This window comes from Denticeps clupeoides, chromosome 10 (assembly GCF_900700375.1).
Source record: "Denticeps clupeoides chromosome 10, fDenClu1.1, whole genome shotgun sequence".
Lineage (NCBI taxonomy): Eukaryota > Metazoa > Chordata > Actinopteri > Clupeiformes > Denticipitidae > Denticeps > Denticeps clupeoides.
Genome location: NC_041716.1, coordinates 1,819,237 through 1,842,794, shown reverse-complemented (window position 1 = coordinate 1,842,794; position 23,558 = coordinate 1,819,237). Strand labels below are relative to the sequence as shown.

The window sequence follows — 23,558 nt, the reverse complement described above, 5'->3', positions numbered from 1 at the left end:
GAATTGGATTTTTAGCGGCTGCTAAAATATTACTGAGCTGATTAATATTGAAATGCGCACGCGGCTCTGAGCCCCGCCCGCCTCTCGTCCGTCCTCCTCGCGCCCTTTTGTCGTGCCGGCTTGTACTTGTTTATGGCGGCGGGAGTGCCGAGTTATTGAGGGCCTGCTTTTGGGCACGCGGTCGAGCTGGAGGACGTTCGATTTACGGCCGGGGTTTTGGGAAGTTCAAGCTGCACATTCAGCGGCTCCCCTATCACCACAATGATAGCCTGCATGTTGGGGTTGGTAGTGGGCGTGGCTACGTTTTTTGTGTCACAAAAAAGTGAGTGTCATTGCGATACACAGCAGCACAGCACACAGTGAAATGTGTCCTCTGCTTTTAACCGTTACACTTGGTGAGCAGTGGGCAGCCATGACAGCAGTGTGTGGGGACGGTGCTTTGCTCAGTGGCACCTTGGCGGATCGGGATTCGAACCGGCAACCTTCTGATTACGGGGCCGCTTCCTTAACCACTAGGCCACCCCTGATACCACTTGTATAGGATGTAGGGAAACGGAGGAGACTTACACTGCAAAACCCCTGGGTGTGTCACATGTTGACAGGAGGGGTTTTTAATCGTGGGATTAATCACATGAGAGCTGTCAGTCATCCCCACAGGCTCCTCCCCTTTTAAAAAAAACTTCATTAATTAATTGTGGTTAATTTTGCCTAAATGTGACTCGTGAGCGCTTCGTTTTGTCAGATTTCTGGTCGTTTTTTCTTTGTTGCACCGGAATATTTAACAGGCAAATGAAGAAATATTTCCCCAGCGGGGAATCGGTTGATGGATTGTGGCCCGGCGTGTCACCGCCTCGAGGTCTCCCCAACCCGGGATGACATCAAGAGCACAACAGTCGCTCCTGGACCTTAAGGTCAGTCGTAAGCGGGCATTTGAAGACCCCCGAGCATTATTTAATAAATGCCATCAATCAGCCTTGTGTGCCTTTTTAACGCGTCGCGTGGACCGCCCCACGAGAGTCATCGGAGGGCGTTAATGACAGCGGGGGTCCGATGGATCCATCGGAGTCGGAGCGATCGGCGCGTGCAAATGAGTTCGGGATCCATGAAAAAAATACGGGACCCTCTGAAACGGAGGAGGAGGAGGAGCCAGGGCTCGGATTAACCCCCAATTACGGCGGCCGGGCCGCACACGCCAGGCGTAATGAGAGAGGCACATTCTGACCTTTGACCCGCAAATGAAAACCGAGGGGAGTAATTACGCGGCGCTTTAAAACGGCGGCTTGACCGCGGCCGCGTTCGAGGAGCATCGGGGGGGAAATTGGCCGAAAGTGGGATCTTCTGGCCTCTTCCGCGCTTTCGCGGCTGGTGCAGGAGCATGTTAGGGTGGATGTAGGTGTGTGTGTGTGTGTGTGTGTGTGTGTGTGTGTTTCATTAGGTCCTGCTTATGGGGGCTGATGCAGAGTGACAGTGTGCAGATTGAGTTGCACAGGCGGTCTAATTCTCTCTATTAATAACAAGCTCTCCACACTGCCGTCCCGGAGCACATTTATTAATCACAATTTGTCACCTGTCTCGTGCCCCGCCCTCCCGCTCTCCTCCTCCTCCCTCACTTCTGTCCGCACGCTCATCCCAGACCTGTCCCCCCCCCCCCTCCTCTCGGCACGGCAGGCATGGCCAGGCATACCGAGCCTCTCCGGCTTCCTCTCCTTAAGGCCACCCAGAGATTAAGCGGGCCCTTCCCTTAATCCGTGGCGTGCCGCGACCCCGCCGCTGCGTATGAGTAGAAAAGCGCGTACGTCTGCGTGACCCGGGTGCGAACTTAGAGCACCGAGAGAACTTAGACGAACGAGAATCGAGTCGAAATGTTTAGACCAGGGGACGGAGGGACATCGTCTCCATTTTCACCGGAAGTCTATGAGTTAATCGCCCCTATCAGCAGCTTGAGGTTTCCCCGTCCCCGCACGCACACACACCCACGGCACCGGCTCGCGTTTGGCAATTTTACCCGCCACATCGGTCTAATTGGACGCGGTCCCATTAGCTCGCCGGCCTTCGTTCACGAAAAGGGCGGGCCGATCACTCTATACATTCACCGGCGGCACCGGTTAAATAACGGAATAAATACAGTGCGCATCAACGTATCGTCCCGACCGTAAAATCCTCGTCCCTGCAGGTGCCCTGCGCACCGTCGTGTCGATACAGCCCCCCCCCCGTCTGCCGGTAAATGAGCTCGTAAACGTCTGCTGAATTAGTGATGCGGGCGCGGCCGGCGGCTTTATGAAGAGGTGTAAATCCCCGGCTTATTTATTAATGGCCGTAAAGCGGGCCGCAGGTGGACGGGTGGCCGCCGGGCACCTGGCCGCGACCAGCTGCGGCCCCGGAGGCTCATTTTCCGGCCCCCCCCGCGGCGGAGTCTTGTCGGAGGCCCGGCCCGGCGCGCCAGCGGGGGGTTCTCTCATTACGGCGGCCACGTGCCGGCTTTTCTTCAGGCGCGTGGGCGTCGGGGTGAAGGGGGGGGGGGGGGGGGGGGGCGATTTTCATGTGCAAATGTCAGTCAGTCGGCTCCCGGCAATCACTGGACGCGTCTCGTCCGGAGGGGCCGCCGCGGAGCGCGCCGGCTGAATAATTTACTGGCCATGGGCCGCTGCGCCGCGGGGTCGCCACCTTCCAAAGTGATGACAGGGAGCGCTCCCCAGCCGCCTCCCGTTCACGCCCGTTACGACTTATTTACCGTCCGGCGCCGCTGCCGGTGGGTGTGTGGGGGGGGGGGGGACAGTCCAAACACTGTCATAAAACAACAACCACGCGGAAACCACACATGCATCTGTCAACAGCGGCGTCCCCGGTACGAGGCGTGAAGCAGCTGCGTGCCGCGGGCCCAAGGCAGGGGAGGCGACCAGGAAGAGGCGGGGCCAAGAAAAGTGTCCAAACAAATTACGGAGAGCGCGGCGCGACAAGGGAGATGGAATAAGGATCATCTTCCCAGACTGACAGGGTGGGCCGATTGATTTCTCCGGCGTAACGGACAGACTCTACCTTCCCATCAGTCAGCCCGGGACCCCGCGCCGCTCTTAAAGACGACTCGTCTCTCGCCCCAAAACTCGGCGCTGGCAGGAACATGACAAGGGCGCGAGGGTCGTCTGTGACGCACGCGCTGACACGTGGCCACGCCCACTGGCCGTGCACACGCACACCTCACCGACAGGCTGGAATTCGGAACGATTTCTCATGTCCACGCGTGAGAAATTGTAATAAAGCAGTAATAAACATAATAAAGCAGAAAAAAACATCATGGCGGCCCACAGATTTGAGTCTTTCTAAAATAAAAAGCTGAGTAATACTCACCGCTGGTTAATATTCGATCAAAGTTAACAAATTCGTAAAAATCATCAATAATCAATATGTTTTTTGCTAAATTGTAAGGAACGGTGTAAAATGTGGAAGCTGCCGTTTTCTTGAATTATTTTCTAGTGTGTGGTCGAATGCGCCTTAAAATATTTCATTGTCCCGTGGTTGATTTTTCAATTGTGCACCCAGCTTTTAATCGAGTTGTGATGAGTTGTCCGTTGTTCGAACTGATCAAGATGACTGAATAGCACCAGTTCGTCGGATGTCGAAATTTAGTGTTTTTCGAGTTCCTGCTTTGCTTGGTCGCTTGGCCGTGTTTTAACCTGCTAGTATTTTTACGCTACGCTTGTCTCCAGCAGTTAATTCGATATTTGGCACAACTGGTTTACAATATACTCCTCTAATGTACAGCACAGGCCACACCTTCTCATTCGACGTGTTTTCTTTATTTTCACGACCATTTACGATGGTAGATTCTCACTGAAGGCATCAAAACTATGAATGAACACATGTGGAGTTCTGTACTTAACAAAAAAAGGTGAAATAAGTGAAAACATGTTTTATATTCTAGTTTCTTTGCTCTGATTACTGCTTTACACACTCTTGGCATTCTCTCGATGAGCTTCAAGAGGTGGTCACCTGAAATGCTTCTCCAACAGTCTTGAAGGAGTTCCCAGAGGTGTTTAGCACTTGTTGGTCCAGCTCACCCCAAACCATCTGGACTGGGTTCAGGTCCGGTGAATGTGGAGGTCAGGTCTCCACTTTTTGTTAAGTACAGAACTCCACATGTGTTCATTCATAGTTTTGATGCCTTCAGTGAGAATCTACCAACGTAAATGGTCGTGAAAATGAAGAAAACACGTTGAATGAGACGGTGTCCAGACTTTTTGCCTGTACTGTAGATGTAGGTACGATTTTAAATCGTTTCGTTTTAAATGCTTGGCCAGCTGTCGTCTTCTTTTTAACCGCAGATTGTGCTCGACAGACCAACGCCTTTCCGACCGGAATGCTCAGTTTGCTCAGCACGAACCGGGCATGCCGCAGGGGGAAGGCGCTAAAGGCGTGCTGGTTAGCCGGTGAGCTCGGCGCCTGGTGCTGAATGCATACCTGCCCGTCCGCCTCCCCGCCGCTCTCACCGCTTTATCCCTGTGCTGACAAATGAGAAGTCAGGATGCAATTACATGTGCACTCGGCCGCCCATCTCCCTCCCCCTCGCTCCCCTCGCCGTGTTTATCTTTTATTTGCATGCATGGGAATGTTCTTCTGTCTCCCGGTCATTAGCAGCATCCTTCCTCGGCCTCGTCTCTGCCGCAACTTAAAGTGCGCAGGCCGGGTAACAACATGGCCGCGCTTTCGCCTTTATGCTCGTGGAAGTTTGCAGGAGAGGGAAGCAGCGCTTAGCGTGCCGAATGACGCGGGCTTTAAAACGGATTTAATGGGCGCGTAAATTAGACTCGTTCAGAGTTACAAATCTGCGCCATTAGAAGCCGTCGCGCAAATCCGCTTCATTACGCAGGTTCAGATGTATGATTTCTGGACGTGAGTGTTTGTAACTATAATTCATCATGCCGGTCCCCGGTGTGTGTGTGTGTGTGTGTGTGTGTGTGTGCGTGAGTGTATGATTTGGAATATCTAGCAAAAAAAAAAAATAAAAAAATGTACCAAAGCACAAGTGCATCATTTATTAGCGTTGCACTGGGGCGTTTCCATGGAGATGTCAATACCGTGTGTGTGTGTGTGTTTCTCATTATAACTCATGCCATAAAATGGTGGATGGCTAGGTAATTCGGAGGGGAGAAATCATTCTGCCGTCCTCCTCCACACCCCGTCCCTGCGCTTTTTCTTCTCCCGCGGACAAAATGTGGACCGTCCCCTTGGATCCGTTGTTAGAGGAACCGAAAGGGAACTTTTAAAGGAGAGGCGGAGTGAGGGGGGGGACAGGCCGGAAAAGACGCTCAGAGAGTCGCACAATGCACTCCCCCCGCTGACCCCAGGTGTCCCGGGCGGAGGAAGGCGGCGAGGGGGGGACGAGGAGCCGCGGGGACATGAGTGATCTCTCCAAATTTATTGCAAGCGATTATTTGTTGACTTATGGGCGGCCGCTGTCAGGGTTTTTCGGGATAAATTGCGGCGGCCGAGAATTACACTTTCTCCCTCTATCCCCTATCTGTCTTTCCCGCCCCCGTTACCGTCCCTCCATCTTCCGGCGTCCCCCCTCGCCCCATGTCCTCTCTGAGGACCGATGCATTAGCTCGCCGGCGCGGAAATTCATGGCTCTCCGATGGCGCTCCCACCGCGGCCGGCGTCTTTGTGTTTTTCCACGGTGGCATCAGATCGTTCTCCAGCTGATCTATCGCTTCTTCTGGTAGCTCCCCAGTGCCCCCCCGCTCTGTACAGTAGATCCTCGCCACGCTGCTCCGTTGGAATGCTGGGGTCCCTCGTGGCGCCACTTTGTTCATTTTCGGAGTAAATAAGCGCCGCTGTCGTCTAATTATCCGTCCCTTGCCGGATAATATTTCTAATTCAATGATTGGGGATCAAAATGGCGTTTGGTTTGTGTGTGTGTGTGTGTGTGTGTGTGTGTGTGTAAAATATGTCTGAATAATTCATCCTGAGCTGTCAGTGTGAGAGCATTTTAGAAATGTGCTTGGTAGGCCTCAGGCCATGAATAATTGATCATATCTGATTAAAGTTTGCTGTTGATTAGTCTTCACCTCTTGGCTCGTTGATAAAAAAAAAAAAAAAAGCTCACCTGTGTTTGCATCTCTGAGAAGTTCATCTCAGCACAATTCTCCATGGCCACGAGCCTGCGCCGGGGTTAATAGCCGTACATCCGGCCTCATATAAGCAAGTTAGGGCGTCTGAAACAGCGGCAAGGATTTTAGGGCCTGAAGTTGAGGCAACTGCAAAAATCGTTCTGGAGACTGTGTGACCGTCCCCCTAAAATTGCATTGAGATGAGAAAAATGAGAGTGAGAACTATTTAACATAGTTCAACACCAAATCAAAATGTGATTTGTTTAAACTGGCTGTCAGGGAGTGATATTTCAGTTCTTTTTAAATATAAACTCACGGTTAGGAGATCAAATCCTGTTCAAATTGCGTGGGAGCTGAGGGAACCCCAGAACCACCTGAGACATTTTTACGGGAGCTCTGAAAAAATCGCACACATTTTATATGTGATGTGTTATTTCCATCTACGTTATATAAAATATTCAAGTACAAATTTTCCTTTTTTTATTTTATTTTTTTATTAATGCAGACTAATCATCACAAACATGGGCTTATTTGTAGGTAAGATGTATGTGAGATTTACCAATATGAATCATTATGACAAAATGTTACATTGAAAAAAATGAGGTATCAGAGTCAAGTTGTGGAATTAAAAAAAATGTACCAAGAATTTCCAAATGTCCTTTTCTGTTTTGCAGATGCGTTTTTTGCTGTTGCACCATGAGGAAATAAGTAAGCCCCGCCTCGCCTCTGAATTTCAAACGCGCCTCGGCCTCGCTGCTCTTAATTCGATTGTTTGCAGAAGAAATGGCTCCACGAGCCCAGAGAGGCCGGGCCCCGCTGTACGCCCGCGCTCTGGCGTAAGTGGCTTCCTTTGTTCCTTTCTGGATAATTGAACCCCCGCCGCGGGCTGCGGTGTAAAAAACACCCCCCGGGAGCGCAGCCTGCGGGGACGCCGTGGTGAAATGGCTGTAAGTGACGCGGCGGGCTGGGGGCCCGAGCGGCCCGGCCCCCGCCCTGGCCCTGCGGTGGGCATCGCTCCTCTCGCGCCCCTAACCTTCAAAAGCCCGGCTGAAGGATGGAACTTTGATCCGTCTTCCAGAGCCGAGGAATGAAACGCATGACAGGGGGGGACTCGGGGAAGGCAGGGGGTGCGGGGAGGGGGGGGAGTGAGAGTGACAGGTAATGACAGTGGCTACAAGCTGTGACCTTTAGAATGATCACAGAAGCATGACGGCGAGGCTCAAGGTGACAGAGGAAGGGGGTGGGGCGGGGGGCCTCGGGAAGCCGCGCAGCCGAGTTGGGGACAAAGTGTGTTTGTGTTTGTGTGCCGGGAGTTCGGAGTAGCGGTTGTCACAGCGCTGACACCGAAGGAGCGCGCCGAGACGACTTCGTTCTGAGTGATTTCCTGCTGGTCGGACAGTCTGTGTCTTCCTGTGAAACCTTCAGCGAGTAGGAAACAACCGGGGGGTGGGGTGGGGGGGACAGAGGGACATTTTCAGTGAAATTCACATACGGATCAAAATAACGAGACGAGATCGTCCCGATGCCGCAGGGACACAGATAAATCCCTAATCACCTCAATCAGAAACCGGGAATGTTGGTGAAGTTTCTGGCTCGCACCTCTCATCATGCAAGCCTTAAGTTGATCTTATTATCATTAAAACGTCCACAATGTCCCTGAATGGACTTGTGTAAAGAATACACACAAGAAATCCGCTATTTTGTGCACAAAGTTATTCTGAATGCCGCAGGAATACCTGGGCAACATTGAACCAGATCTTCTTCGCCTGTTTATTCGTGCCATGGACTCCAAACTCCAGTTTGGAATATATACAGTACAGGCCAGAAGTTTGGACACCTTCTCATTCAACGTGTTTTCTTAATTTTCATGACCATTTACGTTGGTAGATTCTCACTGAAGGCACCAAAACTATGAATGAACACATGTGGAGTTATGTACTTAACAAAAAAAGTGAAATAAGTGAAAACATGTTTTATATTCTAGTTTCTTTGCTCTGATTACTGCTTTGCACACTCTTGGCATTCTCTCGATGAGCTTCAAGAGGTCGTCACCTGAAATGCTTCTCCAACAGTCTTGAAGGAGTTCCCAGAGGTGTTTAGCACTTGTTGGTCCAGCTCACCCCAAACCATCTGGATGGGGTTCAGGTCCGGTGACTGTGGAGGTCAGGTCTCCACTTTTTGTTAAGTACGTAACTCCACATGTGTTCATTCATAGTTTTGATGCCTTCAGTGAGAATCTACCAACGTTAATGGTCATGAAAATAAAGAAAATGAGAAGGTGTCCAAACTTTTGGCCTGTACTGTATAACCGTAGCTAAAATCTTTAGGGTCGGATAGATTGCATACTGCCTACTCTAAATACCAGTACTCCACTTTAGATTTATTCTGACTGTTTTTACATTGTAGAGCAGACCTGAAGTTGCTGCAATCAAATATAAGACACGTCGGTATGTAAAACGTTGTAAATAAAGCTGTGTTTCATATTTGAAATATTCATATTTCTCTGAAGTTAGACAACAACAGTCCCGAGAGCTTGAGGCCGATGACGGTAAAGTGGGGTTGGTAATACGGAGTCGTTGTTTCATCACTACTGCACTTTACAGCCACTGACAGGATCGTAAGGTCAAGGGCTGGCGAGGTGAAAAGAGCAGAACGTTCTGTGCCGTGAAAGTAAACTACATTCCGGCATCTGACACGAATTCACCCGAACATTTTTGTAAGTTCTTCCTTGTCCCATGATACACCTGCCCGCCATTGACCGAATGGAATCTAGGATCGGAAATGATGTCCTTCATTTGGTCTCCGTTTCCTGCTGGGCTGGACACACTATAAAGGAGCAATATCCTTTATGGCAAATGTGTCTTCAGACGATCTGTTATTGAAGTAGGTGTTGAAAATGGCCGTATGTTCTGATCATAATTACAACATTCAGAGTAAAAATCATTTCGTCTGAGTTATCCCTCTAGGCTCTGCGTGAGCATGTTAGGGTGTGTGTGTGTGTGTGTGTGTGTGTGTGTGTGTGTGTGTGTGTTAGACTGAAGAACAGACGGAGGAGGAGTGAAGCGGGCAGGGACAGGTGAAAGTGAAAAAAGTGAAGGATGAGAGGAGAGACGTGTCCAGCCGAAGCCCCTGGTGGCAGGGAGGGTGGTGTTGATGGTGGGAGGCGGGGGTCACACCTGACAGCCGCGAGCAAACACTCCCTCTTCACACACACACACACACACACTCAGCCCTCCACCCGAAGCCTCCTCTCCACCCAGCTCCACACCCGGCTGGCCCGGGCCCCGGCAGAAGCCCCTTGTCTGCTCCGGCCTCCGTGGAGCCTGGCAGGGGGGGACGGATGGAATACTAAGAGCGCGGGCATAGATTTATTTTCTCTCTCTCTCTCTCTCTCTCTCTCTCTCTTTTTCTGGAAGGAGGATGAGGAGGGGAAGGCGCTGGTGTTGGTGGAGGCGGGGCGGGGCGGGGGGGGGTGGCGGCCAACTGCCCACATCAAACTCCCCCCCTCCCTCCCCCCTTTTGTGCTGCGCTCTTTCGCTCTCCCCCCACTCCTCGCTCTGCTCTGGAGGGACCCTCTGTTTGTCAGCCAAGCAGTGGAGCGTCTCCCCTCTTCCTCCTCCTCCTCCTCCTCCTCCTCCGCCCTCCCGCCGTCCTCCCCTCGGCTTCGGCTTTAATCTGCCCTCCGTCTTGTTATAGTTGCCGGAGGAAACAGCCTGTTGATAAAGTCGATAGCAGGAGCGGAGGGAGAGGAGGAGGAGGAGGAGGAAGCTGACGGCCGCTTAGCCGGGGCGGGGCTCCGCCGGGTGTGGCTGGGGCACGCGGTGCAGATTAATTGCGCGGTGGAGGCTGTCGCTAATAAAAACCGGCGCTGGAATTCCAATGAGGGGAGAAGAGGGGAGAACAGCAGACGACTGATTTGGTTTTAACCGCCGTGGCCCTCAGTCGAATGGCGGCCCGTCCCCGACGAGAACCCCTCTGTTCTCCTCCCCGGGTCTGCGGGGCGTCTTGAAGCATGGCGGCGAAGCCGAGCGCCCTGTGGGAAACGCTGGTCAGCAGAAACCCTCCTCGAGATTAATGGCGAAAGAGCGAGAGGAATTACCGGGATGAATTTAGGTGGTTCTATCCTAGCGGGTAACACACTCGCCTACGGACCAGAAGACCCGGGTTCGAACCCCACTTACTACCATCGTGACCCTGAGCAAGACACTTAACCCTGAGTGTCTCCAGGGGGGGACTGTCCCTGTAACTACTGACTGTAAGTCGCTCTGGATAAGGGCGTCTGGTAAATGCCGTAAATGTAAATTTGAGACGGTGCATTTGTTTCGAGTCCCGTTTGATTCCGCGCCCGCCCACCCCAGAGTTTGTTGCTGGAGGATTCTGGAGTTCTGTGGTCTTTCGGACCATATTTTTCCACCAGAATGCACATTTTCAACTTGTAGTCCAGACGTCATATTTAAAAATGATTATACAAACGTGCGGTCCACACGTCGTTTATGTGTCTGTGTCAGGGCTGTCTTCATGGTGGAATGCAAATAGGGCAAGACGCACGACTCGCACACAAGGGGATTTAACAAACAGTAAATACGGTAATAAATACGGCACACTGGCAAAAGACAAATAACCGAGCGAGGACGGGACACGGCATGGATGCATTTATACCATTCGTAACTGATGGAACCGAGCAGGCTGATCAGGAACACAAGACAAACGTGAAATCGCGGTCCGGAGAACCGGGAAATGTCCCGGCCGTGACATTTCGTCTCATATGACAACAAGATTGGCTTTTTTTGACACTATTTTGACGTATTTGTACGGCTCTTTATTTCCGGTTGTTCATTTGGCCTCGGAGTAACATGGAGGGCTCCAGGCGGGGCAAGGGGAGGTCTCTGGGTTAACTGGTCCCCTGACATCGATGGTCCTTCAGAATTCAGCCATCTGCCATCACAGTGACTCTGGCCTGGACGTAACTCGGCTTCATACGTGCATGGACGCTGACGGGCGTCTGAAACCTCCTCCTGCCCTGCGCCCGCCTTTATGCTGCAACAGGCGCTTGAATACTAATACGACCCGACCACAGACGCCCGCGTCAGGAATTATGTATTCGTAAGAGCGGGGCGGACCGTCCTTCCCCAGGGCGCCCCAATTTGTACGTAATCAATAGAATATATGCTCCAAATCAAGCACGCGGCGGCCTTCTCTCCACACCTCAAGAACAATTTTCCCGTAGCGTCCGTCCCTCTTTAAGATCTGATTATTCAGCCAGTAACAACATGGACGGAGACTAACCAGCGAACACGTGTTCATTTCCGGCCCATCTGACGCGCGCAACAGGTGAGTCTGGGGACGGCCGCGAGGAGCCCCGTCCTTTATCCCTTTCCCCTTTTCCTTCGGCGTGCGGACGTGTGATGCAGCCGGAAGAGCGGAGGCAGCGAGTGGAACTGACAGACTCCCCCTCCCACCTCCTCCCAGAAGACCCCCGTTTGATTTTCACTCGCGGCCGCCATTCAGATCCTATTCCCCGCCACCGGACTCACCTTCCAGCCGACAGATCCCCCCCCCAAGACCCCTGGCGCGGGCTGCCAACTTACCGCCTCTTTCCCGCCCTCCTCCTTCTTTCTTTCTTTCTTTCTTTCTTTCTTTCTTTCTTTCTTTCGTCTATCTGTCTTCCCTTCAGCCTCCTCCCTCCCCCCGCCTGCATCCAGCCCCCCCGACGCTCCGCGCCGCAACGCGGCGAGATTAGAGCAGGAAAAGGGGGGGCTCTATCGATTTCTGTAGCTGTGAGATGACAACTTGGGCCTCGGCTCGCCCTATTTACAGCTGATTCACAGCAAGCCTCCCCACAATGAGGCGCAGATGCCATCTGTGTGTGTCTGTGTGTGTGTGTGTGTGTGTGTGTGTGTGTGTGTTTAATGCAGAAGCTGGCTCGCCATTTCAGACAAACGCTCTGGACGCCATACTTGTTCGAGTGACCTCCCGTTCGTATACGACACCCCCAGGCCTCCGGTTTATTTGTGTGTGTACGTGGATCCCTGGTGTCGGGCCTGGTGGCCATTCGCCACCGTCCCGGTCCCTGGAAAGGATGATCCGAACTGACGGGCAGGTTTGCATTTTCACTTTTGTCACCTGGCGTGGCGCCGTCTCGCATCCTCAACACCTGCCGGTCACATAGAAATACGCCCGATTTATACGCCAATCTAAAAAAATCGATGGCACAACCCTTATTCCGATGTCGGTGAGTAGCGACCTGTCTCCCTTCGTCCTTCCCTCGGGCGCTTTCGCTCTCGTTCCCGGCCGAGCCGGAGTGCCCCGCCCTCGGGCTGTGCGGTGTGTGGTGCATCTCAGCTCAGGCCCGTTTGGTTTTGCCTCCATCGAACGTGCCACGACGCGTCTCTCCTTCAGATCAAGTCGGAGCTTCTGAAGAGCCGCGGGACCACAGACAGCTCGGAGATGCGCCTCCTAACCTTCTCGCCGCTGCTGGATGGGAATAGCTAACGTGTTTGGAGAGGAGGGGAGGAGACGGGGGGGGGAGAAGAAAACAACCTCTCGCCGCCTCTTAGTGTCCATCATGTGTCACGGCCGCTTCTGGGCTTTGTGTTCTGTCTGGCTGAATCTCCTGCTCCAGCAGTTGCCGTTTCCTCGGTCCCTCGGAGGCGGCGCCGGGGTCCGCCTCCCTCCTCTCGGCCCTGTTCGGCTGCATTCCGCTCTGGCACCAGATGGACCGCGGGCTCGCCGCGCTGCTACGGGCGATTGACAGCTGTCTGTCCCAGGCATGTCCCGAGGAGACGGCAGACATGAAGACAACACAGACCACTGGCTCCTCAGCACACGACTTGTTTTTCCCCCTTTTCAAGCCGAAATCTGGTGATATAAAGCAGAAGGGCTCAAAAATGGCTGAAAATGGAAAGCAAGTGATGTGCAGAGATGTCACTATGCGCCTTTGGATCTGTATTTGTCAAACAGGCATGTTTTTACTATTTAATTCGAATACGAATATTGGCTCATTTAAAAAAAGTTGGAACAGTGAGCAGAACTTTGACAATAGGTCTTTAACACGATTAGACATAAAAAAAAGAAAAAAGTAAAGATGGTCAGAGGTTGGAGGTCCAGTCAAACGTCACGCTTCTCATGCTTTTCATCTCATGTAAATGTTGAAACGTCTATGCTGCTCTCGCCATCGGTAAACAGGGTCTCTATCCAGATGCGACAACCACGTGGGCGAAATTGAGACACACATGTTTTTAAATTATTGTTCACTATGTATACCGTCATCCACGTGCACACAACGAAATGTGAACATGGGTGCTAGTAGCCTAGCGGGTAACACACTCGCCTATGGACCAGAAGTCCAAGGTTCAAATCCCACTTACTACCATTGTGTCCCTGAGCAAGACACTTAACCCTGAGTGTCTCCAGGGGGGGACTGTCCCTGTAACTACTGACTGTAAGTCGCTCTGGATAAGGGCGTCTGTAGACGGAAGTGAAGTGAGTGTCATTGTGAAACACTGCAGCACAGCACACGGTGACATGGTGAAACATGTCCTCTGTATTTATCCGTCACCCTTGGTGAGCAGTGTGCAGGGACGGTATCTTCCCTTCCTTACCCGCTAGGTCAGCGCTGCCTATCTGGTTCTCGCCACTCGATACGGGCACACAGATACGGAAGGTAGGGCAGATCGGCCAGACACTCATACAACAACAACCAAAAAAATCTCACTGGAATAAGAGAAGACAAGAGAAGCTGTTTTATACTTTAATACTTTTAGAAAAGTTAACAACTGTTGAAAAAAACGTCCACAAGTGCCTGGAAGAAAAAGACTTTTTCATGCAAGCTGGATTCTACATTAATATTCTGAATTATCATAATGCCATAATGTCCGGATTCTAATTAAAATCATCAAGGTTGTTTGTGTCCATGCGCCATATTTTATTTACCGGACAAATGAGGGTTTCCAGGGTCAAACCCGTGTCACATCTCACACCTCTTTAATGAGCGGCTGACTGTTTGCAGCAGGCAGCGTCTCCCATCTAACTAGACATTTCTGTCTCTCTGTAACACATTGCACTCCGCTGCACATTCAACATTCGCTGCTTGAAATGTTATGCTGCTCCTGACATTAAAATGGACATATTTGATATCTGGAGCCTGCTTGATTACCATGGGAACGGGCAAAAAAAAAAATAAAAAACTCAGTCTGGCCCCAAACAACCAGTGGTTGATGAAGACAAATGTGCAAACGCAGGTTGGCAGAATTGCTTTTTCGGTGAGTGCGATCGGCCACGCTCAGGAGGGCGGAACCAGGAGTTGTGATTTATAGTTTTCTGTTGTCCCCCGGACCACCGTCGTCTGCCGCCTCCCACCACCTTAATTACTCCAAGTGTGTTTATTAGAATAGCCCCACTTCCCACAATACATCATCGCTGCAGTGGGCCCGGAGGCAGGAAGCGGCGTGGTCTTCGCGTCCGCGCGGAACGGGACGGCGTGGGATCAGGGGAGACGCAGGAAAGGTCAAGCTGAAATACTGGGAGGTGAGAGTGTGGAACGGAGGTGAAAGGAAATGGACGCTCGGTTCGACCAGACCACCGATTACAACAACCATTTCTGTGCAATGGCATAAAATAAAGGCACCGATTAAACACGAAGCCTCTAAGTGTGCACGCATACGAGCGTTTTGCAGCCAATCAGTGTCTAAAGCGTGTGTCTGCGGCAGGCAAATTAAAATGATAAATGATTATTTGGGCCTGATTTATTCTTATCGTGGCCCATTTTGTCACAGCCATTTCCACAGGGCTGATTAACATTTAGAAAGTATGGTTCAAATGAATTGATTTCTTCATGTCAAAGAAATGCAAATAGCATGTCAGTCCACACGGCGACTCAGCACACGCTGCTGCCTCCTGTGGGCCAGTGTGGGGTAGTGCAAGTCAAATCGTTTCTTTAAAGAGCTTAACCGCTGATGAAAGCACAGCATTTATATGCATTATCTGTGCAAATTAATTGTATTACATGCATACGTACAAACTTTTGCAATCAGGCAAAGTACCTGAATAGCACCAGGTCCAGAAATTCGTAACAGACCCACCACAGACCCAGCAGGTCAGATGCCCTGGCTCTGCATTCAACACAACAATTCCAGACATCCAAACTGGTCCATTTAAATACCCCCCCCCCTCTGTGTCAGTAGATATTAAATGAACTGGAAGATAAGAGGCAGCATGTGCAGATGGGCTCTCGCATACTGGAGCACTGCAGCTCTATGGACCCAGCAGTTCATGTCCTGAAGATCCTGATGACGTGACTCTCGTCTGCCTCGGCGCACATGTACCAGGGGGACGTGGATTCTGCTCTGGAAGCAGCCCCTCCCGTCCGTTACATGTATGGCCGTGCAGTGAGTTCTTCCACCAGCCGAGATGCGACCGGGAGCCTCCTCACATCTTCCACGGCTTTCTAACTCCCCGTGCAGACGCCACTGCACAGAAAATAATTGGCTGCTGCCTTGCCCGCCTTGAGCCTCCGTGCGGATCAAGAGAATGAGAATGTGCGCGGAAAACTGCTGCTGATCCAACCCGCCCTGGTCACCAGCTATTTCACAAACCCACATGTGGCCATCAGCCTCAGATGCCTCAAATGCTTGTGATTTGGTGAATGAAGATGATTCTGATCAACGGACGCAACCATTAGCGCCTTCTAGTGGCCATGCTTGTTCATGGTTTTTGTCTGCTTGTTTTTTAAGTGAAGTTGAAGGTGAGGCATCATGAAACACTGCAGCACAGCACACTGTGACACAACTAAATGTGTCCCCTGTACTTAACCATCACCCTGCTTTGCTCGGTGGCACCTCGGAGGATTCAAACCGGCAACCTTCTGATTACGGGGCTGCTTCCTTAACCGCCAGGCCACCACAGCCCCTGTTCTGTTTTAGAATTAAGTGATATTGCTGAAAATAATCTGGTAGGTCATTTAATTTAATTTACACATGACAACCTTTGCTGTGTGTGCATGTGCGTTGGCAGGTGTAGGAAAGAATCGCTTATCGTGAAATCAAACCTCCATTTCAATTAACCTTATTATTTTCCAATTAATTATCAGTTGTTTTAATCAATAACAGTAATTGTTCCTTTTGGCCAACCGGGCAGGCAGCAGGATTGCAGGAGAACACAGCCGAGGAAACGCAGCGGTGGAAGTTTGTTGTTATCGATCCCCTTGCCATGGTTAACGTAGAGAGGGACGAGGAGTTGGACTGTCCGCAAAGATATGCGGCCGAGATTTCCAGGAAATGGAGATATTGATTTGTTGAGGGAAAGGGGTTTACGTTGACAGATGGCTCCCACAGACGGGGACTTTAGAGTCACACTCAGAAATGAATAGGCTTCGCCTGTTCACATAACCTGGGTCAATACTTTCAAAGACCTTTCAGCAAAGACATGAAATGGCATGAAAACAGTCTCATTCCGAGAAGGGTGTTGTTTCCAATAAAGCAAAGAGGAACTTTTAGGTGCACGTGCCATGAGCAATTCACTACTTTGTTAAACATTTTATTTTCGTTCTCTTGAGAAGATGGGAAAGGAAGTAAGTTGACAACAGAAGTATTCAGCAAAGGACCTTCGTGGACGTTGGCCCAAACAGACCGTCACGTGGTGAAAGGTCATCTCCATGGCGCTGTTTACCGCTCCGCCAAACCCATTGGCCGGCGGCCGTCCAATCACGGCGCGCAGGCCGCAACGCGTCGAGCCGATTGGACGACGTCACACGCCGATTGGCCAGTGAGCGGTCGCGCTTTTTACAAAATGCTGCGCGTCCCGGAAGCGGCGTCCAGTTGAGCGTTGTTTTTGCGACGGTGTGCTTTTCATTCATTTTTTTTTATTTCATAATTAAGAAAAGTTGAGCTAATTAGATGAACCCAATTCCCCCAACGAGCACCTTGTGCAAGTGAAGACGACGTTCGACAACGAACACGCGTGAATCGCTACTTGTCCTCCAGGAATTCCTCTGTAAGTTCCCGTTCGAAATGAAACTTCATGTTGCTTGTGAGGACGTTTGTTCAGACAGCCCCCCCCCCGTCTACTCGTCCTCTCGGCGAGGAGGGACTGTTCAGGCGTTCATGTTTGTTTGGTTGTGTGTCAGTTGGTCTTAAACGTTTATTTGTTTTTGGCACCTTTGTGTGTTTTAAGTCTTGTATTTAGGTTGTTCATTTATACATACATATAAGATAAGATAAACCTTTATTAGTCCCACAAGTGGGAAATTGCACTTGTCACGGCAGAAAGTGGACAGAAGCAGAAGGTAATAGCAGCAAAAACAGAGGTAATAGCATCACCAAAAAAATAAGATAAATATGTATCTGTATATATGTACAAATTTACAATTTAAACAGTTAACAATTTAACAGAATGTGCCCAAGTCTGTGAATGTGTGGTCAGCTGCGAGGTCTTGAATGTACATTCATACATATATTTATATGTATTATATATATATATATATATTTATAAATAGTATAAACATACCTGTTAATATTTATCATGTATTTATAGATATAAATCCATTTTACGTATTCATGTTGTAGATTGTATATTATATTTGCTCTGGATATTGTCATTGTATCCTTACACATTGTTGTTGTTTTTTTTTTTTTTACACCATCTACCGGAATCATATTCCTTGTATGTGCTTGCAATAAACATGATTCTGATTCTTTGCAGTGCATTTCATAATCAGGCCTCAGATGGCGTCCGCTATGAATATCCTGAAAGAGACGCAGTATAGACTCAGGCCTACAGGGTAAGCGAGCCGCGGCCAGGTTTACTCGAGTTTGCGTGTGGCCAGAACGTTAAATGGATGTGCCCCTCCCGCCTTTTTAGAACTTTAAAAACGCAGCAAGAACAAAACAAGACTCTCAGCAATGCGAACGTCTCCAAATCCAGCCCCGCCTGTCACGGATCCAAGCGCGGGCTTGAGAACAAGGACCCGTCAGTGGCAGGAAGGCTGAAAGGAGTCAGCAGGCTCCCTGTGCTGGCCAAGTCCCTGCAGCACCCCACCACTGCTGAAGCCGCCCTGGGGGTCACCCAGATGAAGTGGGAGCAGAGGCCTCTGTTGGTGGGTTCTTGCACACGAGGCCCAAGATTCTATATTTATTTCATTTACTTTTGTCATTTACCAGACTCCCTTGTCCAGAGCACCTTACAGTCAGTAGTGACAGGGACCCCACTGGAGACACTCAGGGTTAAGTGTCTTGCTCAGGGTCATGATGGTAGTAAGTGGGGTTTGAACCTGGTTTGTGGTTGCCAGGCAACTACCTCCCCTCTCCATTTCTCCTAAGTTGATAAGTTGTTAGAGAGAATGGGTATCTACTGAATTTCCTCTCTCTCCTCCCTTCTTTTTTACCATCAGCCCAGATAAGTGACGTGCGTTCTCCAACTGTTTTGGAGGTGCTATATCCCAACGGTCAACACATCAGCTTCAAGATATTATTGCTTGTCGCATAATATGTCCCACCCACTGCCAGGTGGCTTTGTACCAAGATAATCAATGTTATTAATGTCTCCCCTGTGGTTATAATGTTTTGGCTGATCCCGTTAATATGAGCGAGGACCTGGTGTTCATTTGTTCACAGGGTAAAGAGAAGAAGAAGAAGGCCTGCACCAAACCTCTGCCTTTCAGTGTTTCTCAGCCAAAACCCAGCAGAGCGCTGAGACCAAGACAAGGAGACTCACTTGATGCAAAGACACTGGGCGCTTCCCAGTCTTTTCCTGTGAATGGTTCTGCTTGTAAGGTGCAGAGCTCGCTAGTCGTTTCAAGTCAGGTGGAGGAGGCCGTCGCATTGGACAGAGAGGCTGATCATCAAAGCAGAGAGCAGTCAAGACCGAGGGAAGATTTAACCAAAGAAGCTCTAAAAAGACAACTGACTATGGAGTCTGGATCAAATGAGCTCAGCTCTAAACTAGGCAGCATCTCCCTGGCATCTTCTGTGCAGCCAGGGCAGACTCCACTCGGCCAAACGACCCCGTTCAGGAGCAACCACACGGCTCCTCAGAGGATACCCGCTGCCCGGAACCTGGGCACCAGCTCCCAGAATTCCAATAACGCTGCAGGTGAGTAGTGTGCTTCAGCAGAGGATGCTGGAGAAAAAGATTCCAGATACCTACGACCAAAGCACGCTGATGCACGTTGTGTGAACTGCAGATGCCTTCAGTCTGGATCCTGGTGCCTTGTGCAGTATCCTGCAGTCTGAAGGGGCGGGGCTGACGCCACTTCGCTCCGCCTGCTCGTCTGGACGGAACACCTCCAACTTCTTGGTAAGTGTCTCAAGTGAGTCTACTGTAAACCCAACGTGGTCTCCACTGCTCAAATTTGCTCAAAATATTATGTGTGTAAAAAAAAAAAAAAAGTCGATTCTTATGCCAATTACTGCTGACAGCTCATGAAAAACCCATTCTATCATATTATTATAATATTACAATCAATAAAAATGATTTGAAAGGGAAGTGGTTGACACAGCACAGCACACGGTGACACAACGAAATGTGCTCTCTGCTTTTAACAGTCACCCTTGGTGAGTAGTGGGCAGCCATGACATGCTCAGTGGCACCTTGGCTGTTTGGGATTCAAACCAGCAACATTCTGATTACGGGGCCGCTTCCTTAACCGCTAGACCACCACTGCCCCAATTAGCAGAGGATGGTTAGGGGTCCAGCACGCTTCCACTGCGCTACTCTGCTGCTCATCATATTTGCTGTACAGAAATGAGGAATGTTCAACTTATGAAAAGTATCTTTATTTGTATAGGCTGAGGTTGAAGATCTATCTTTCTGAATTAAATCATGGCCTCATCATTTTTTTAATGTTATATCCATCTGCTACACATCAGTGAGATTAAAGAACACATTGAATATATAAATATGAATTTGAATGGTTGATTTGTCGTTTTGTCCTCTTTGTATTCTGTTTTTAAGCCTCAGAGGGTCTCTGTGATGAAAAGAGCTCTACGCCACGGGGTTGAGTCCGGCACAGGTCAGTAGTTGGAAAAAAGTTACTCCTTACGTGGTTAATAATAGTGATGATAATGATTATGTTTGGTAGGAAATGCTTCGCCATTCACCCCAGACCCAGCAGCGCTCCGCAGCATTCTGCAGAATGAAGGCATCGGTGCTGGAACTGTGGCAGGAGCCAACATATCAGCATGTCCATCTGCCAGGACCACCTCAGTCTACTCCGTACGAGTCTTTTACAGCCCCACAACCCATCTAGTGGTTTACAATATTGAGCAATCAATTCAAATCGTAGCAGTGCAATGGTGGAATTAATCAATCATTGACCAATCTAGATTTTTCATTTTAACCATTTATTTATTAAACGGTTAATATCAAAACATTAACATATTAAAAGTAATTACATCAACAAATTAACACTTCAATTATACCATTATGTCATGATACTGTACATATTGAGATTCTACAGTTCACTGAACAGAGCTGATATACAGGATGCTTTGTACGATCTGTGTGGATCATTACTTTAATTTAGCCAGTACAACTGAACTCAAAACTGAATTTTGGACAAAATTAGCATACAGAATATTGATATTTGATGTCCCTGCATCGATATAATATCACCACTTCAAATATCATGATTTATTGCTGTATTGATATTTTCAATAGTGTCATGTTTGTGTCACAGACCCCTAAACATCTGTTGACTAACATTATATATATATATATATATATATATAGGAAAGAAAAGATAAGAAAAAAATAAAATCTTAGTTGGGCTTGTCCTCTTTCCAGCTATATATTTCCAAGTTATTTTATGTTTGTTTTTCATTGACTAACTTGTCTTTTCATGAGCAAAATTAAAAATCGGTCCCCTCAGCCATTCCAAGCTATACATCGCAAAACGTTACGTTCTTTGTGCAATGATTCCAAGATTTCTTTTTATTACTTCAATTGACTTAAATATGAAGTGGGAACATAATAAATACAGAATAAATACAGACATACACACACACCCCCCGTTTATGTATTTTTCCCTCTTGCCAGGCTCAGAGAGTTCCCATGACAAAGGCGCGGATGGACTCTCGACTTTCGTCCATGGGTTTGTTCATCTGTCTTGTTGAAGGTTGGTCCATGTTGGTCCGCCTCTTTCTCTAGACTGAACGTTTCTGTCTCCTCGACGGTCCAGGTCCTGCTCGGTTTGGTCCCTGCCATTCTCCAGCTGTTAAGTGGATGCCCCAGAGGGTCCCGAGCACCAGGCCCCGGTCTACGGTGTGTGTGTTTGCCCAATGGCATCTTACTTCATGCAGGTTCTGCTGCCTGGTCTGAAAGCAAGCGTGTGTGTTTCAGAAGAAGCTCCTGTCTGCTTATCGAACGCCCGTCTCCAGTGGCTCGCCATGGCTCCAGGGCCCCAGCAGTGAGCTGCCAGCCTCCATAAAGGTTGGAAAAATTTTTTGCAGCAGTAATTGCTGAAGGAGTTAGGACATGGGTGTAATTTTGTTATGTGTGGGCCTTGACCGGCAGGACAACGTTGTTCAGAGGCTTTTTGAGGATGCCGAGAAGGACGTGGATGAAGAACAGGATTCCCCATGTACCGATGAGCAGGCAACACAGGAACAAGTGGTACAGACACTTTTGTGTTAATCAACTGGTTTCAGTATGAGGTTCTGGGCTGTTCAGGTTCATCATATCTTTAAAAAGCTCCTCCTGCCCAATGTTAATGAAAGTGAAGTGATTGTCACTTGTGATACACAGCACACGGTGCACACAGTGTAATTTGTCTTCTGCATTTAACCCATCATCCTTAGTTGGCAGCCATGACAGGCGCCCGGGGAGCAGTGTGTGGGGACGGTGCTTTTGCTCAGTGGCACCTCAGTGGTACCTTGGCGGATCGGGATTTAAACCGGCAACCTTCTGATTTCGGGGCCGCTTCCTTAACCGCTAGGCCACCCTTTACTGGCCCTAAAATGTTGCTCTATACGTGTGTGCAATATGTCCCTTTCTATTCTGCAGGTGAAAACATTAAATCCTGAAGCTGAATCTGAGAGTCACTTCCAGAAACGTCTTGAGAAAGGAGAAAAGCCTTCGACCCAGGGACCTTTTGTTCAGGCTGCCCACAGAGCTTCAGTCATCGTGTTCCGCTCTGCTTCTAAGCAGTTGGGAGACACCCCTGCACGTGCACCAGGGACAGAGTGTCTTCAGGACTCCCATGGCACAAGTGCCACGCCTGCAGTCACACTGTCTGTGTGCGTGGACCAGGCCGTGGGATCAGAGGTCACATTCACCTCAGCTGAACCGTTGAACCCCGTGGTTCTTTGTCATCAGAGAGGTACAGTTGTGTTTTTTTTTTTTTTTTTTTTTTTGTTCCCTCCCTTCTCACCTTTTCCCCACTTTTGGAACTAGAACCTTCTCTGCTTTGGCATCTCGTCCGTGGAGGCTTGTCTCAAATGTGCAGTGCAGGTGAACCATGATGCAGAGTGCTTCCATTTTTAATGGTTTTAATCAATTTTTTCAATTTGTGAATTCACCAGCTCATGTGTCCTCTGCATTTAACCCATCACCATTGGTGAGCAGTGGGCAGCCATGACATCGGGATTCGAACCGGCAACCTTCTGATTGCGGGGCCACTTCCTTAACCGCTAGGCCACCACTGCCCCAAAATTGCATGTACACAGCTTTGCCGAAATTGAACCAGGAACCTTTAGATATTCAGTCTAAAGCTCTCCCAACTGAGCTATTTCGGCTTGATTTTATCAGTATGGCTATTTTATATATGCAGATATACATGCAAATACAGAGGATGATGATGGCAAGATAAAATACGTCCGGGAAAATTAAATAACTAACAAAAATTATATTATTATTTCCCCCAGGACGTATTTTATACAATATAAGGACAATTTTCTTGAGTGTGTGTGTGTGTGTGTGTGTTGTTTTTATTTTTTTATATATATATATATATATATATATATATGTATAAAAATCTCTTAAAATAAATCTGGCTATGCCTATAGTTGATCCTATCTGGCTCTTTTTGTGACGTGTGTAGTGATGGCGCTGCGACGTCGGCTTCCTGCCCTCGGGGAGATGCTTCTAGATGAAGAGTGTTCCACTTACACGTCCCGCCCACAGTCTGGTCCGGCGCTCCCGCGCTGTCCCAACCCTATTGCAGTCACACTGCTTTTCCAAGACTCAACGGTAAGACTTTGTGTGATCAAGTGTGTCTGTGTGTTCTATATTCCCAGAAGTGCTGTAATATGTTTGCTTGTCTCTCCCTGCTTCTAGTGTTTTGTGCCAATAGGTCCAGGCTGCTGCACCCTGCAGAGCCCCGCCTCTTTTCATTCCTCTCCTATCAGGGCGTGACCTTTGACATTCTCCTCAAGGAGGACTTTTTCCACCCTGCAGTTTCAACGCCAACGTCGTGTCCTCCTAGAATGAAACTGGACTCTTCAGCGCGGCCGTGGTGCTGGG

At 49.3% G+C, this 23,558-nt stretch overlaps 1 protein-coding gene across 3 annotated transcripts; it reads left to right on the top strand.

Annotated features, from left to right (window-relative positions):
- Window positions 1-16,930: 16,930 nt before the first annotated feature.
- troap (trophinin associated protein) lies at window positions 16,931-23,558 on the top strand. 3 transcript variants are annotated; one of them, XM_028994604.1, is made up of 14 exons: window positions 16,931-17,093; window positions 17,802-17,880; window positions 17,961-18,195; window positions 18,713-19,190; window positions 19,282-19,394; window positions 20,052-20,109; window positions 20,179-20,312; window positions 21,135-21,189; window positions 21,277-21,359; window positions 21,438-21,527; window positions 21,612-21,710; window positions 22,101-22,416; window positions 23,137-23,285; window positions 23,373-23,558. In XM_028994604.1, exons 2-14 carry the CDS (start codon window positions 17,825-17,827, stop codon window positions 23,448-23,450), a joined length of 1,944 nt encoding a protein of 647 aa, XP_028850437.1. In that variant the 5' UTR covers window positions 16,931-17,093; window positions 17,802-17,824; the 3' UTR covers window positions 23,451-23,558. The 3 variants fall into 3 exon arrangements, with proteins under 3 accessions (XP_028850437.1, XP_028850435.1, XP_028850434.1); XM_028994602.1 differs by having other exon boundaries at window positions 17,818-17,880; window positions 23,137-23,477; XM_028994601.1 differs by having other exon boundaries at window positions 23,137-23,477.

What these genes read in the sequence shown, in the direction of transcription:
- troap (XM_028994602.1), top strand. Translation starts at nt 17,825, where the DNA reads ATGGCGTCCGCTATGAATATCCTGAAAGAGACGCAGTATAGACTCAGG. An exon ending in GGGAGCAGAGGCCTCTGTTG is followed by an intron (nt 18,196 to 18,712) that starts GTGGGTTCTTGC and finishes ATTTGTTCACAG; the next exon opens with GGTAAAGAGAAGAAGAAGAA. An exon ending in GCACCAGGCCCCGGTCTACG is followed by an intron (nt 21,360 to 21,437) that starts GTGTGTGTGTTT and finishes TGTGTGTTTCAG; the next exon opens with AAGAAGCTCCTGTCTGCTTA.